Source organism: Scheffersomyces stipitis, chromosome 1, assembly GCF_000209165.1.
Source record: "Scheffersomyces stipitis CBS 6054 chromosome 1, whole genome shotgun sequence".
Lineage (NCBI taxonomy): Eukaryota > Fungi > Ascomycota > Pichiomycetes > Serinales > Debaryomycetaceae > Scheffersomyces > Scheffersomyces stipitis.
Genome location: NC_009068.1, coordinates 1,321,395 through 1,333,138, shown reverse-complemented (window position 1 = coordinate 1,333,138; position 11,744 = coordinate 1,321,395). Strand labels below are relative to the sequence as shown.

The window sequence follows — 11,744 nt, the reverse complement described above, 5'->3', positions numbered from 1 at the left end:
ATTAATGTAGTAGAATACGTACAATACAGATCACAGAACCACGTAGCCCACAATTACGTAACACAGAAATATAAACTAAGTATATATAAAGATGGTAATGAAAAATCGGAAGAATCTCCTGCACTCTTCTCTATTTAGTGCAGATATGCAGCACAGAAATATTTGGCACAGATTCGTATAGTGAAGAAATACTCACTAGAGAAATGCTCACAAAAATCTAAAAAAAGAGCAGATAAAGATGAACAGCAAAAGTAAAGAAATTTCCTCCAATGTCTAGCTGTACGTATCAGTTTATAGTAGATATAGCAGCTCTAACAGAAATAGTAGTAGTGTCATAAATGGTAGCGTAGAATGTGGGCATCGTCTTCGTTTCGCGCGTCACGTGATCCGTCTCCCAACCAATCACCTTCAAGGTTTTGTAAAGGCTCTGGGCTTACATCAGCCTGAGCTTCGCACTCAGCCAATACCAATGAAATCAACGAGCTTACTACAGTGAAAAAAAACGATTGTGGGCAGGACGAAAAAAACCGGCCAAATTTGCTTCTGTCAGGTTTCCAACTCTTTGCTTCTCTCTTGTTTATCAGTGTCGCTGTCTAGCTAGTGAATTGACAGAGTAACGTGTCTGAACGTCTCAGAGTAGAGAATACTAAGATTAGAACTTGTTAATACTGTTCCCACATTGTCGAATAAAGTATTAATATAGACTGAATATCGACTAGTGAATTGAAAATTTGTTCATATTCAATATCACCAATTTCATTCCCATACTACTATCATTGAACACCATCATTGGATACTAGTATAAATAGCAACCACGACAGTATTGCTATCTTCTCATATCAGTAGTTCATTATCGCTATCCTTCGGATCACTGATTCTAGCCAGTACATCAATTGGTTATTCACATTTCCATCTTCTTCATTTGTTTGTTGTTTCGTAACTCGTCATAATGTTCTCGTCTTCCTTGAGAACCCTTAACCGCTCTGCCGTGCAGAAAATCATTGCCGGCTCTGTCGGTGTCACCGGTTTGACTGCCTCGTATTTGTTGTACCAAGACTCCATGACAGCTCAAGCCATGACTGCGGCTGAACACGGCTTGCACGCTCCAGCTTACGGCTGGTCCCACAACGGTATGTTGGATGCCTTTGACCACGCCTCCATCAGAAGAGGCTACCAGGTCTACAGAGAGGTCTGTGCTGCCTGTCACTCGCTTGACAGAATCGCCTGGAGAAACTTGGTCGCTGTATCTCACACTTCTTCCGAAGCTAAGGCATTTGCTGAAGAATTGGAATACGACGACGAACCAGATGACGAAGGTAACCCAAGAAAGAGACCAGGTAAGTTGGCCGACTACCTCCCTGCACCTTACGCCAACGAACAAGCTGCCAGAGCCGCCAACCAAGGTGCTTTGCCTCCAGACTTGTCGTTGATTGTCAAGGCCAGACACGGAGGATGTGACTACATCTTTTCGCTTTTGACCGGTTACCCAGAAGAGCCTCCAGCCGGTGTAGTCTTGCCTCCTGGTGCTAACTACAACCCTTACTTCCCTGGTGGATCCATTGCTATGGGTAGAGTGTTATTCGATGGTTTGGTTGAATACGAAGACGGAACTCCAGCCACCACCTCACAAATGGCCAAGGATGTCGTCACTTTCTTGAACTGGGCTTCGGAACCAGAACACGACGACAGAAAGAGATGGGGTTTGAAGGCTATTGTCATCGTTTCATCCTTGTACTTACTTTCTATCTGGGTTAAGAGATTCAAATGGCAACCAATCAAGAACAGAAAGATCAGATTTGACCCTCCAAAGAAGTAATCTCTATCAATAAAAACCATTCACCTACAAATAGCCAAAAGCCGATGGTCTATATAGAACGATCCATCTCATAAAAACTGCTGTGAACTACCAAAAGTTGTAAATAGCTGCCAGACATCGAAAGGCAGACGTGGACAAGAAGATTTGACTGTTAATATCCCCAAGTTGAATACAAGGCATAAACTTGTAAGTTCACATGGCAGTTCTTTAATTGTTGGTGTCGTCTAGCATCGGCTGTCTGTGTTGTTTGAGACTCATTTTACATATTCTATTTATCTTTATATCTGCTTTATATTCACAGCATTATATGTTAAAACAATTTGTGTTAGAAAATGTGTAGGATTTATGTTTAGCGTAAATGTACTACACATTCCAGTTCTTTTTATCCATTAGTCCTTTTTTTCTGATCTCAATAAATTAGGGCTTATATTCTCGGATTAACTTATCAAGATAGTGAGGAAAATCGAAAAATTGTACTATCAAAATATGCTAGCAGCTGCCTCGGTTTCACGTTTGTCATTAACTAAAACGATCCTACTACAGCCAATAAGCAGCAGCAACAATTACCACATAGCCGTCGTACTACCACTATATGGAGTTGAATAGCTCTTTGTGCTCGCCACGTCTCTTCCTACCCTAATTGTATTCGGCGAAACAATCCGCCGGTCGTGCGCGGGATCACACTCAATTTCGCCGAATATTCTTTTTCTGCGTTCTTCCATATGTGGTGATGTTTTTCCGCCAATTTTTTTCCTTCTTCTTTTCTTCTACGATAATTGCTAACTGGTATTCTTCTTGTTAACCTCTAAGAAGATCGTGGAACCAGATTTCTAATCGCTACACGGATACATATAGATCACTATAGTATTCAACGTTACTGTCTTGTGATTGTTACTCCGTCCCCTCATCTTACTCCACTTCAACCTAATTGTACTACTAATTATACCATACGAATTACAAGCTACATTATACGCTTTCCGAACGTATAATTACTACTATATCTATCACTTTTTTCCCAAACCATCGTATCAGACTGTGTTGTCATCTTTGATACTTCATCATCACATCATCAACATCTTTTTGTTTCTTTAAGTCGTCTGATTTTCCGCCTGATTTTTCATTAATTCAAGTTTGCAATGTCAAATCCTAAATTAAAAAACAACTCCAGTTCCCAGTTGTTGAACTCAGAGGTTAACCTCTCCACCTCTTCAGTCTCGTCCAGCTCCTCTGCCAACGCGTTGTTGAATACAAACAAAGTCAGACAATATGAATCTTATTCAAACGGTTCTCCTGCTATAAACAAAACTAATACAAGTGATTTAGACCTCGATCTCCAGTCTTATGGCGGTTCTGAATCTGAGTCTAGACCTTCCAGACTCGTCATCATCTTGACGCTTGCCTCTTCTATATCTGGTTTCATGTTTGGTTACGATACCGGTTATATCTCTTCGGCGTTAGTGCAAATAGGTACTGATTTGAGTGACAAAATTCTTACCAACGGTGAAAAAGAGTTCATCACTTCAGCAACATCGTTGGGTGCTTTGATTGGTGCTGTTATATCGGGTATCTTGGTCAACTTGATTGGTCGTAAGACGGTATTGTTAGGTTCTAATGTTGTATTTGTAATAGGTACTATCATCCAGTTGGCTTCGAAAACGGTATGGACTATGATCGCAGGAAGATTCGTGTTGGGTCTTGGCGTTGGTATTGCCTCTTTGATCGCTCCCTTAATGTTGAGTGAATTGGCTCCGGCCAAGTACAGAGGTAGATTAATTGTCACTAACGTCATGTTCATCACAGGTGGTCAACTTGTAGCATACTTCATCAACTGGGGCCTCACACGGGTCAGCCATGGCTGGAGAATTTCTGTTGGCTTGTGCATGGTGCCTCCTGTAGTTCAGTTCGTATTGTTTTGGTTCTTGCCTGATACTCCTAGATACTATGTTATCAAAGGTGACATAGAAACAGCTAAAGAAGTCGTCAGAAGAACCCATAATCATCCCTCAGAAGAATTTGTCAACGCTACTATTGAAGAAATGATCGCTTCAAACTCAACCGTGTCTGGTTCTAGCCAGTTGAGACGTGTATGGAACTCCATCAAATTGATCCATACCAACCCTGCTAATTTCAGAGCCTTGATCTTAGCCACTGGCTTGCAGGGTATTCAGCAGTTCACTGGTTTCAACTCATTGATGTACTTCTCTGCTACCATTTTCGAAACCATCGGCTTCAAGAATGCAACTGCTGTGTCTATCATCGTTGCTGCCACCAACTTCGTTTTCACCGCTATTGCCTTGTGTATTGTCGATAAGGTAGGTAGAAGAAGAATCTTGCTTTGGGCGATTCCCTGTATGGCTGGCTCCTTGGTAATCTGTGCTATTGCTTTCCACTTCTTGGGTGTAGTTTTCACTTCGGGCTCCAACGTCGAAGTCCGTAGTTCAGGAATTTCCGGTTGGGGTATTGTAGTCATTATTGGCATGGTCTTGTATGTCGCTTCCTACGCCATTGGTATTGGAAACAGTGCCTGGATCGGTGTGGAATTGTTCTCTGATGTGAACGTCAGATCTGTCGGAGCCATGTATGCTGCTGCTACTAACTGGGCTGGGTCATTGGTCATTGCCTCTACTTTCTTGACTATGTTGGAAAACATTACCCCAACTGGTACCTTCTCATTCTTTGCTGGCTTGTGTGCTGTTTCGTTCTTGTTTGTCTATTTATTGTTGCCCGAAGTTGCCGGATTGGAATTGGAAGAGACAACTGCCTTCTTAGCCGACGGATTCAATGTCAAACAAGCTTCCAAGTTGTCCAAAGAAAGAAAGAAGCACTCAAAATTCATCAACCAGCATTCTGCTTAAGAAAGCGGACCCATCAAAAACAAAAGGTTGCATCCACTTTTCAATTCTTGTATGATTGAATCTCAAGGAGAATTCGGTTTCGGTTTTGCTTGTATGTATCCAATCTTTAATATTTATATGCCTTTATTTACATTTAATCGTTATTGTCTGATGTAGAAGAGAATAGTCGTTGCTATTTTGTTGCAGCCAGTCACGCCTACAGACTCACGTGCGATAATCAACAAAATTTAAAATAATTAAACTATGAAACCAAAGAATCCATTTCCTTCTTCGGGTCCACATCCATAGAATATAGACCTCTAAGTACCGTCAAACATATCTATTTGTCTATACTCGAGTTATTATCTTGTATTTTCGTGAAATTTGAGAAAATTGAACCCAAACGAGTCCATAATACGATTTTTTCAGACTTCGAAAGAAGTACAACGACTTCATGAAAAGTAGATAAAAATTCAAGATGACAGATAGCAACAATATAAACACAAAGAAAAAGAAGATAGAGCTTCCTCCGTTGAGAAAGAGGCGTCTCCAACCGATTAGCAAGAGAGGATTCGCTGATATGGCTAAATTAAGCGATTTTACAGTAATCGAAAAATTGGGCCAGGGTACTTTCGGTGTGGTTCAAAAGGCAAAGAGTAAAAGAACAGGACAAACAGTAGCAATAAAACAGTTGATCAACCATTCGGCCAAAGAGGGGTTCCCTATAACAGCCATGAGAGAAATCACTATATTAAGACAGTTGAACCACATTAACATATTGACTATTGTAGAAATGATCCATGAAGAACCCAAGGTAAAAAACCCTGCAGATTTGGTGACACTGCGAGGTTGTTTCTATACGGTTTCACCTTATATGTCTAGTGATTTGGTCGGACTCTTGGAGAATCCCAATGTGAGTCTAGAGCTTCTGCACATCAAGTGTTTGATGAGACAGTTGTTGAAAGGAATTCAGTACATACATGAGCTGAAGTTTTTACACAGAGATGTCAAAGCTGCAAATATCTTGATAAATTCAAGAGGGGTATTGAAAATAGCTGATTTTGGGCTTGCTAGAGTTTACCATGGGAAAGTACCTAAACTTGGTACAGGTCCTGGAGGTGGTGAGAGAGCATATACTGGTTTAGTAGTCACGAGATGGTATCGTCCTCCTGAGCTATTGTTAGGCGAAAGGAAGTATACTACAGCTGTAGATTTATGGGGTATTGGATGTGTATTTGCAGAGCTATTCACACACAAACCCATATTAGTGGGAAAGTCAGATGCTCACCAGGCTCAGCTAGTGTTTGGCTTGGTAGGCTCACCAATAAACTGGACACATGCCTCTTCATTGCCCAACAAAACGGACTTGAATATCGGGCTAAGTTGTGTGAGAAGTTTAGAGCAACGTTTCCACAGCTTGATGCCTCCTGATGGCGTCACTCTTTTGAGTGGGTTGCTAGCTTTAGACCCGTATAAGAGATACAATGCACTCGATGCATTGAACCATGAATTCTTTAAGAATGACCCATTGCCCTTGAGACCTGAAGATCTTCCTCACTTCGAAGAGAGCCACGAAATCGACAAGGAAAAATTTAAGAAATTGAAGGAGAGATCGCAAAACTCGTCATCGTCAAGTTTCACCAACGGCGGTAACTATGGCTCGACTCAATCTCATCCTATTTACAACGACCATAGACATGATCGGGAGACAGAAACTTACATACCGAAGTCACAGTCTCAGAACGGTAAACCGGAGCTTCAAGGAAAGAGAGGGGAGAGCTTGTACTCATCCTCTTTCTCTGCAAGCAAAGACAGCAAGAGTAACAGTAATAGGCGCGGATCATTATCTTCAAGAAATAATTTGAACATAGATTCAACGGGCAACAAAACACATGCAGTAGCCAATTTGCCCAGAAAACCTCCTCCTACTTCTTCAACAAGTAGTGACGGTCACAATGGAGACCACACTACAGCAAACAGCCGTAAAAAGAATAATTCTGAAAGTCCTCCACAATCTAAGACCAGATTGCAACCTAGTAATATTTTGAGATCATCCAAGCCCGTCACACATTCGAGTAGTGGCATTTTTATGGATTCTTCTCGTAGAAAGAGACCATTGAGTATTGCTGCGAAATTGCCCATGAAGAAACAAAAATCTATAGTGCGCCAGGACGATAACGATAGCGACCTAACTGACATGGAAAGTGAGATTGCTAACAAGGAGGAAGAGTCTTTGAAGACATTCTTAGACGGGGGAGAGGCAAACAAAAAAACGAATAATGAAAAGTGAGGCTGACAAGTCTTACAGGAAGTAATAGAATTTTACTACAACTTTAGTTGCAAAGTACATAATGGATTGGTTTATTTAATAGATAATTCAAGTTTAATGTGGATAGGTGGTATGATGTAATTTGGAGAGCTTTGTGGTAACCACATGTAACAATAGGTTTTCGTTGGTATCCGAGGGGCCAATTGGAAGGGATTGGAAGAACCAGGCATACTCATGTGTTTCATAATTGTATTGGGAATACAGTTCCCGGATCGTACTTCCGTCCGAACCGGTAAATTATAAAGACAGGAAATTATGAAATTTGCAATTCCTAGCAAATCTAGCCAAGAAACAACAATATCAAACCATAATTTGAAATTTGTTAGAATAATAATTGCATGAGAGCGATCAAAAGTTACTCGGCTTCCAATCAAGACGATCGAATTTACGAATGTTAAAAGTTATTACAACCAAAAACTCAAACCCAGTAGCTGCCAATCTGCATCATATTCTATGCCTGGTTAGAAAAGTCAAGCAGTACTCGCTTAATTGAAACTAATTCACAGAGTTGCTCATCATATGCAAAAAGTTTACTAACACAAGCAGATTGCGCCGGGAAACGCAAGTTCATTAATGCAAAAACTATAAAATATTCCAATACAGCCAATGAGACTTTCAAAAAAAGGAGAGCCGCCCACTTCAAGAACCGATTGAAATTCGATCCCTAGAAAATCTCTCTAGTAGACGAACGGCTTTAATTATGACATACAAAATTTTTCAAAAAATATTCTAATTGATGAAATTGATAACTTTTGCAGGCATTAATGAGGCGAAACATTTTTTAACTCTATTTATAATACAGTCCTGAAGTTGGGCACAAATATAGCAAATGACCCATATTCTATTGTTCGCCATGGGGCTCCCGGACAATGGCGGACAACCCGACCACATTAAAAAGATGCACCTTTAAAGAAGTCAATACGTACTCCGCTTTAATAGTACGACAAAGCAAATTTAGCCCCACGTATAAGGATAGCGGATATACGAGATATTCACTACTAAACAAGAAAAAATTTCCCCTTACTTTAAGCCACCTAAAGGATCTTTACAATTAAGAATATTTGTTACTGAATGTTCTTCTTGGATTGTAAGATTGACAAGATAAAGATACAAATTACAAGTGATTTAGTTGGTAGAATGTACCACTCGTCAATTTTTTTCAATTGGAAGTGGATTCAATCATAAACCTTTTTGTTACTCTCGTAAGGCTCTTTATTACCAAATAGTGAAAGTCTTGGCTGGTCCTTGGTCCGTATCTTGGCAAATTTGCATAATAGCGAACAGATGGTAATTGCAATAAACCACCTTTTTTTGCATGTAATTAAAGTTCGGCCAATCATTGACTTTGGTTGTCAGTTATTGCATTCAATGTAATGGGTTAGTCGTGAGTAGTTCGGTGGTTTCTAGATAGAATACTATTTAAATGGAAACATTTTACATCATAATTTTCCCAGCTTGACATCTTGAACCTACTACAGCTAAATATCAAGATGAATTTAATTGCTGTATTCAACATTCTTGTCTATTTGACTGTTATCTCTGCTCATGGTGCCTCTAGTTATACAAAATATGGTCATTTGATAGATATTTACACTTGTAGATATCTGCTTATGCAGACTGCTTCATTTTGTAAGCCTCCGTTAGTAGGAGATGCTTGTTTGTGCACTAACCCAAACGGATTTGCTTCGATGGTTGGATGTTTGCACCAACTTGGTAAAAACAGCACTTCCAATATTGAGTTAATTGGAAAATTATGCTTACCATACAATATTACAAGAACTCCAGAAATGTTTGAAGAAGCATATAAAAACTTCACTAGGAATGCAAAGTCTCCGTCTCAAATAGATGGCTACAATAGAACGGTACCAGTGAACGTACCCGTTATATTGAATGAGCAATTGGCTAAAATTACTTTGAAGTCATACACTCACTACCTTCACAACTTCGACTACTCCTTGTACTATGGAGGTGGTATGGTTGCATACTGGGCATTGGTTTTCATCTTGGGAGCAGTTTGTAACTGGTCCAAGCTTTTATTTCCTGGGATTTTCAGAAAGATGACAGGGCCATTTTCCGCCTTCATTAGAAAGTACATTACCATGCCAGCTACTTTCAGAAAGAGTAAGGCACAGGAGAAGACATTTCTTCGTTATTTTCAAATTTTGATTCCATCAAGATTGGAAACGTTGGTAATTAGTGGGTTTGTAGTAGTTACCATTGTCTGCAACGCTATTGATATCTACTACATGGAGAACGATCCTTTATTTCCTACAAAGACAAGAGCAATTCTGAAATATCTTGGTGACAGAACCGGCATTACTGGGACTATTTTGATTCCTCTCTTTATGTTATTTGCTGGTCGGAATAACTTTTTGCAATGGGTCACCAGATGGAATTATGCAACCTTCCTTACCTACCACAAATGGGTTGCAAGAATTGATTTCATTTTGATTGTTATTCATTCAATTACATACACACTTGCTCTTGATTTAAGGTATCCTTCTGAAATCAAATTGCCATATCTCTACTGGGGTGTTGTTGGAACTGTTGCAGGAGGAATATCCTTTGTACAAGCTGTGCTTTACTTAAGAAGAAATTGGTATGAAATGTTCTTGTTGGTCCATATTATTTTGGCTGTTCTCTGGATAGTAGGTGGCTGGATTCATGTAGAAGAGTTAGGCTATATCAACTTCTACTATGCATCTGTTGCCGTTTGGGTATTTGATAGAGTTGCAAGAATAGGAAGACTCTTGGTCTTCGGATTTCCAAAAGCACAGGTCACTCTATTGGCCGGTGAAACCTTGAAGGTGGTTATTCCAAAACCTTCATATTGGCAATCTATTCCAGGTGGACATGCTTTCATACACTTTCTCAGGCCAAGTTGTTTCTGGCAATCTCATCCATTTACCTTCACGGACTCTGTTGAGAACAAAGACTCTATTGTACTTTATGCCAAGGTTAAGGGAGGTATAACTCACAGTCTTTATCAATACTTGGCTGCCCACCCTGGAAAGACCACTCAAGTTAGAGTAGGTGTTGAGGGTCCATATGGTGAATCAACTGCTGCGTACAAGTACGATTCGGCTGTTTATGTTGCAGGGGGTAATGGAATTCCTGGTATCTTCTCGGAAGCTGTCGATTCTGCTATAAGATCCAAGGACTCAAGGCACAGAGTCAAGTTGTTCTGGATCATCAGAGACTACAAGACTCTACTTTGGTTTCATGACGAATTACTTGAATTGAAGAAAACTAAGATTCAAACTACCGTAATTGTCACCAAGCCTGAATCCCAGAGACCGGCAGAGCTAAAGAGATTATTCTCACACTCACCTCAAGAGAAGCTTGACTTGGTTGACGACAAGAAGGATACCATAGACTCTGAAAATGAAAAGGTATCTGGAAGCAATTCTGAAAGTGTCATTTCTCTTGAACAAGATGTCTCGAACGACGAAATTGTATCTACCATCCAAGGAAGCTTGGGCCACATCACCTTCAAGACTGGAAGACCTAATATGGAAGAACTTGTCCAAGATGAAATCAAGGAATCCAGTGGTTCAACAGCCTTTGTCGCCTGTGGCCACCCATTAATGGTCGACGATATTCGTTACGCTGTTGTCCAAAACTTGGACAACAGTGAAAAGAAGCGGGTTGAGTTCTTTGAGCAATTGCAAATATGGACATGATAAGGATTCTTCCAGTTTTGGACAACAGCGAAAAGAAGCGGGTTGAGTTCTTTGAGCAATTGCAAATATGGACATGATAAGGATTCTTCCTTCACGCCATTGTCTGATTATATACATATCTATTCATTAATTGATAATTTTTTGAGCGATGTTACTTCTGTCTTGTCGTAGCTCTGATCCTCAAACATCTGGTCTACTGAAGAACCCAAGTATACGCGCAAAGTTTTTCTGGTAGCAGGCAAGATTTTGCACTTGACCATGACTACTTTATCGCCCTGTTGGTTTATTCTATCGTAAGCTTGGAATCTGTGACATCCACCAAAGGCAAAGTAGTAATTTTTTCCAGCTTCGCGGACCTTAAACACATCTATAGGAGGCAATTCACCGGGAGTTATATCGGCAACTCCGCAGGTTGCAGAAGCCATTGGCACCCCATTGAGGGTTGATACCATGGCATCGATTTTCTGGAAATCCAATACCGGAGGGATTGGTCTGCGGATTTCATGAAGAGGAACGTATTCTTCCTTCAATAAAGACGATTGCATAGACATTATTGTATATTTGTAGAGTACAGTGAGAGAAGCGGGTCAGCCTACCGATATGGAAAATGGTCACATTTATATATTGCTTCTGAAGTCTCTACGATAACCAGACCAGCCAGTGGTGCAGCGAAAAATCGCGCTAATCTGACATATTTGCATGAATCTAGAGTTGGTTTTCGCTTCGGCTTAATAATAGAAAAACGAGCCCAGCTTGGGAAAATATTCTGCAACGAATAGTTTAATAGTTTCAGTAGCAGGTAGAGCGAATTAGAGATTTTCTTCGAACAAATGTATTATAGTGTATTTACGGAATACGGGAATACGGGAAATGGTATACAGTATATGGTATACAGTATATAGATTGTTCAGTATATGGTATATGGTATTTGGTTTAGATTTGGTTTAGTATAGTGGCCCAATATTGAAGCCCGAGACGGAGCCATCCAGGGCCACCACTTTACTACTAATTCTACGCCTTTATCCACAGTGCTGAAGAGAACCTAAATCCTTCCTCCATGTGAGAATTTCTATGGCACTGTG

At 40.2% G+C, this 11,744-nt stretch overlaps 5 protein-coding genes across 5 annotated transcripts; 4 read left to right on the top strand and 1 right to left on the bottom strand. All coding sequences in view use genetic code 12, as the record gives it.

Moving 5' to 3' along the window:
* Positions 1-609: 609 nt before the first annotated feature.
* On the top strand, positions 610-2,143 carry CYT1 (cytochrome c1). Its single transcript, XM_001387866.1, has one exon. The coding sequence runs from the start codon at positions 950-952 to the stop codon at positions 1,814-1,816; it is 867 nt and encodes a 288-aa protein (XP_001387903.1). The 5' UTR covers positions 610-949; the 3' UTR covers positions 1,817-2,143.
* Positions 2,144-2,952: 809 nt separating this feature from the next.
* On the top strand, positions 2,953-4,813 carry ITR2 (myo-inositol transporter; the record flags this gene model as incomplete). Its single annotated transcript, XM_001387865.1, has 2 exons — positions 2,953-3,027; positions 3,178-4,813. The coding sequence occupies 2 exons, from the start codon at positions 2,953-2,955 to the stop codon at positions 4,669-4,671; spliced, it is 1,569 nt and encodes a 522-aa protein (XP_001387902.1).
* A 384-nt stretch (positions 4,814-5,197) lies between these two features.
* Positions 5,198-6,205, top strand: CRK1 (Cdc2-related protein kinase (SGV1); the record flags this gene model as incomplete). Its single annotated transcript, XM_001387864.1, has 1 exon — positions 5,198-6,205. A coding segment is annotated over one exon (1,008 nt), but the record flags the coding sequence as incomplete, so codon positions are not given.
* Positions 6,206-8,469: 2,264 nt separating this feature from the next.
* Positions 8,470-10,662, top strand: FRE1.1 (Ferric reductase, NADH/NADPH oxidase transmembrane component (6 domains); the record flags this gene model as incomplete). Its single annotated transcript, XM_001387863.1, has 2 exons — positions 8,470-10,393; positions 10,415-10,662. 2 exons carry the CDS (start codon positions 8,470-8,472, stop codon positions 10,660-10,662), a joined length of 2,172 nt encoding a protein of 723 aa, XP_001387900.2.
* A 119-nt stretch (positions 10,663-10,781) lies between these two features.
* PICST_34284 (ParB-like nuclease) lies at positions 10,782-11,213 on the bottom strand (the record flags this gene model as incomplete). Its single annotated transcript, XM_001387445.1, has 1 exon — positions 10,782-11,213. The coding sequence occupies one exon, from the start codon at positions 11,211-11,213 to the stop codon at positions 10,782-10,784; it is 432 nt and encodes a 143-aa protein (XP_001387482.1).
* Between the last annotated feature and the right edge of the window lie 531 nt (positions 11,214-11,744).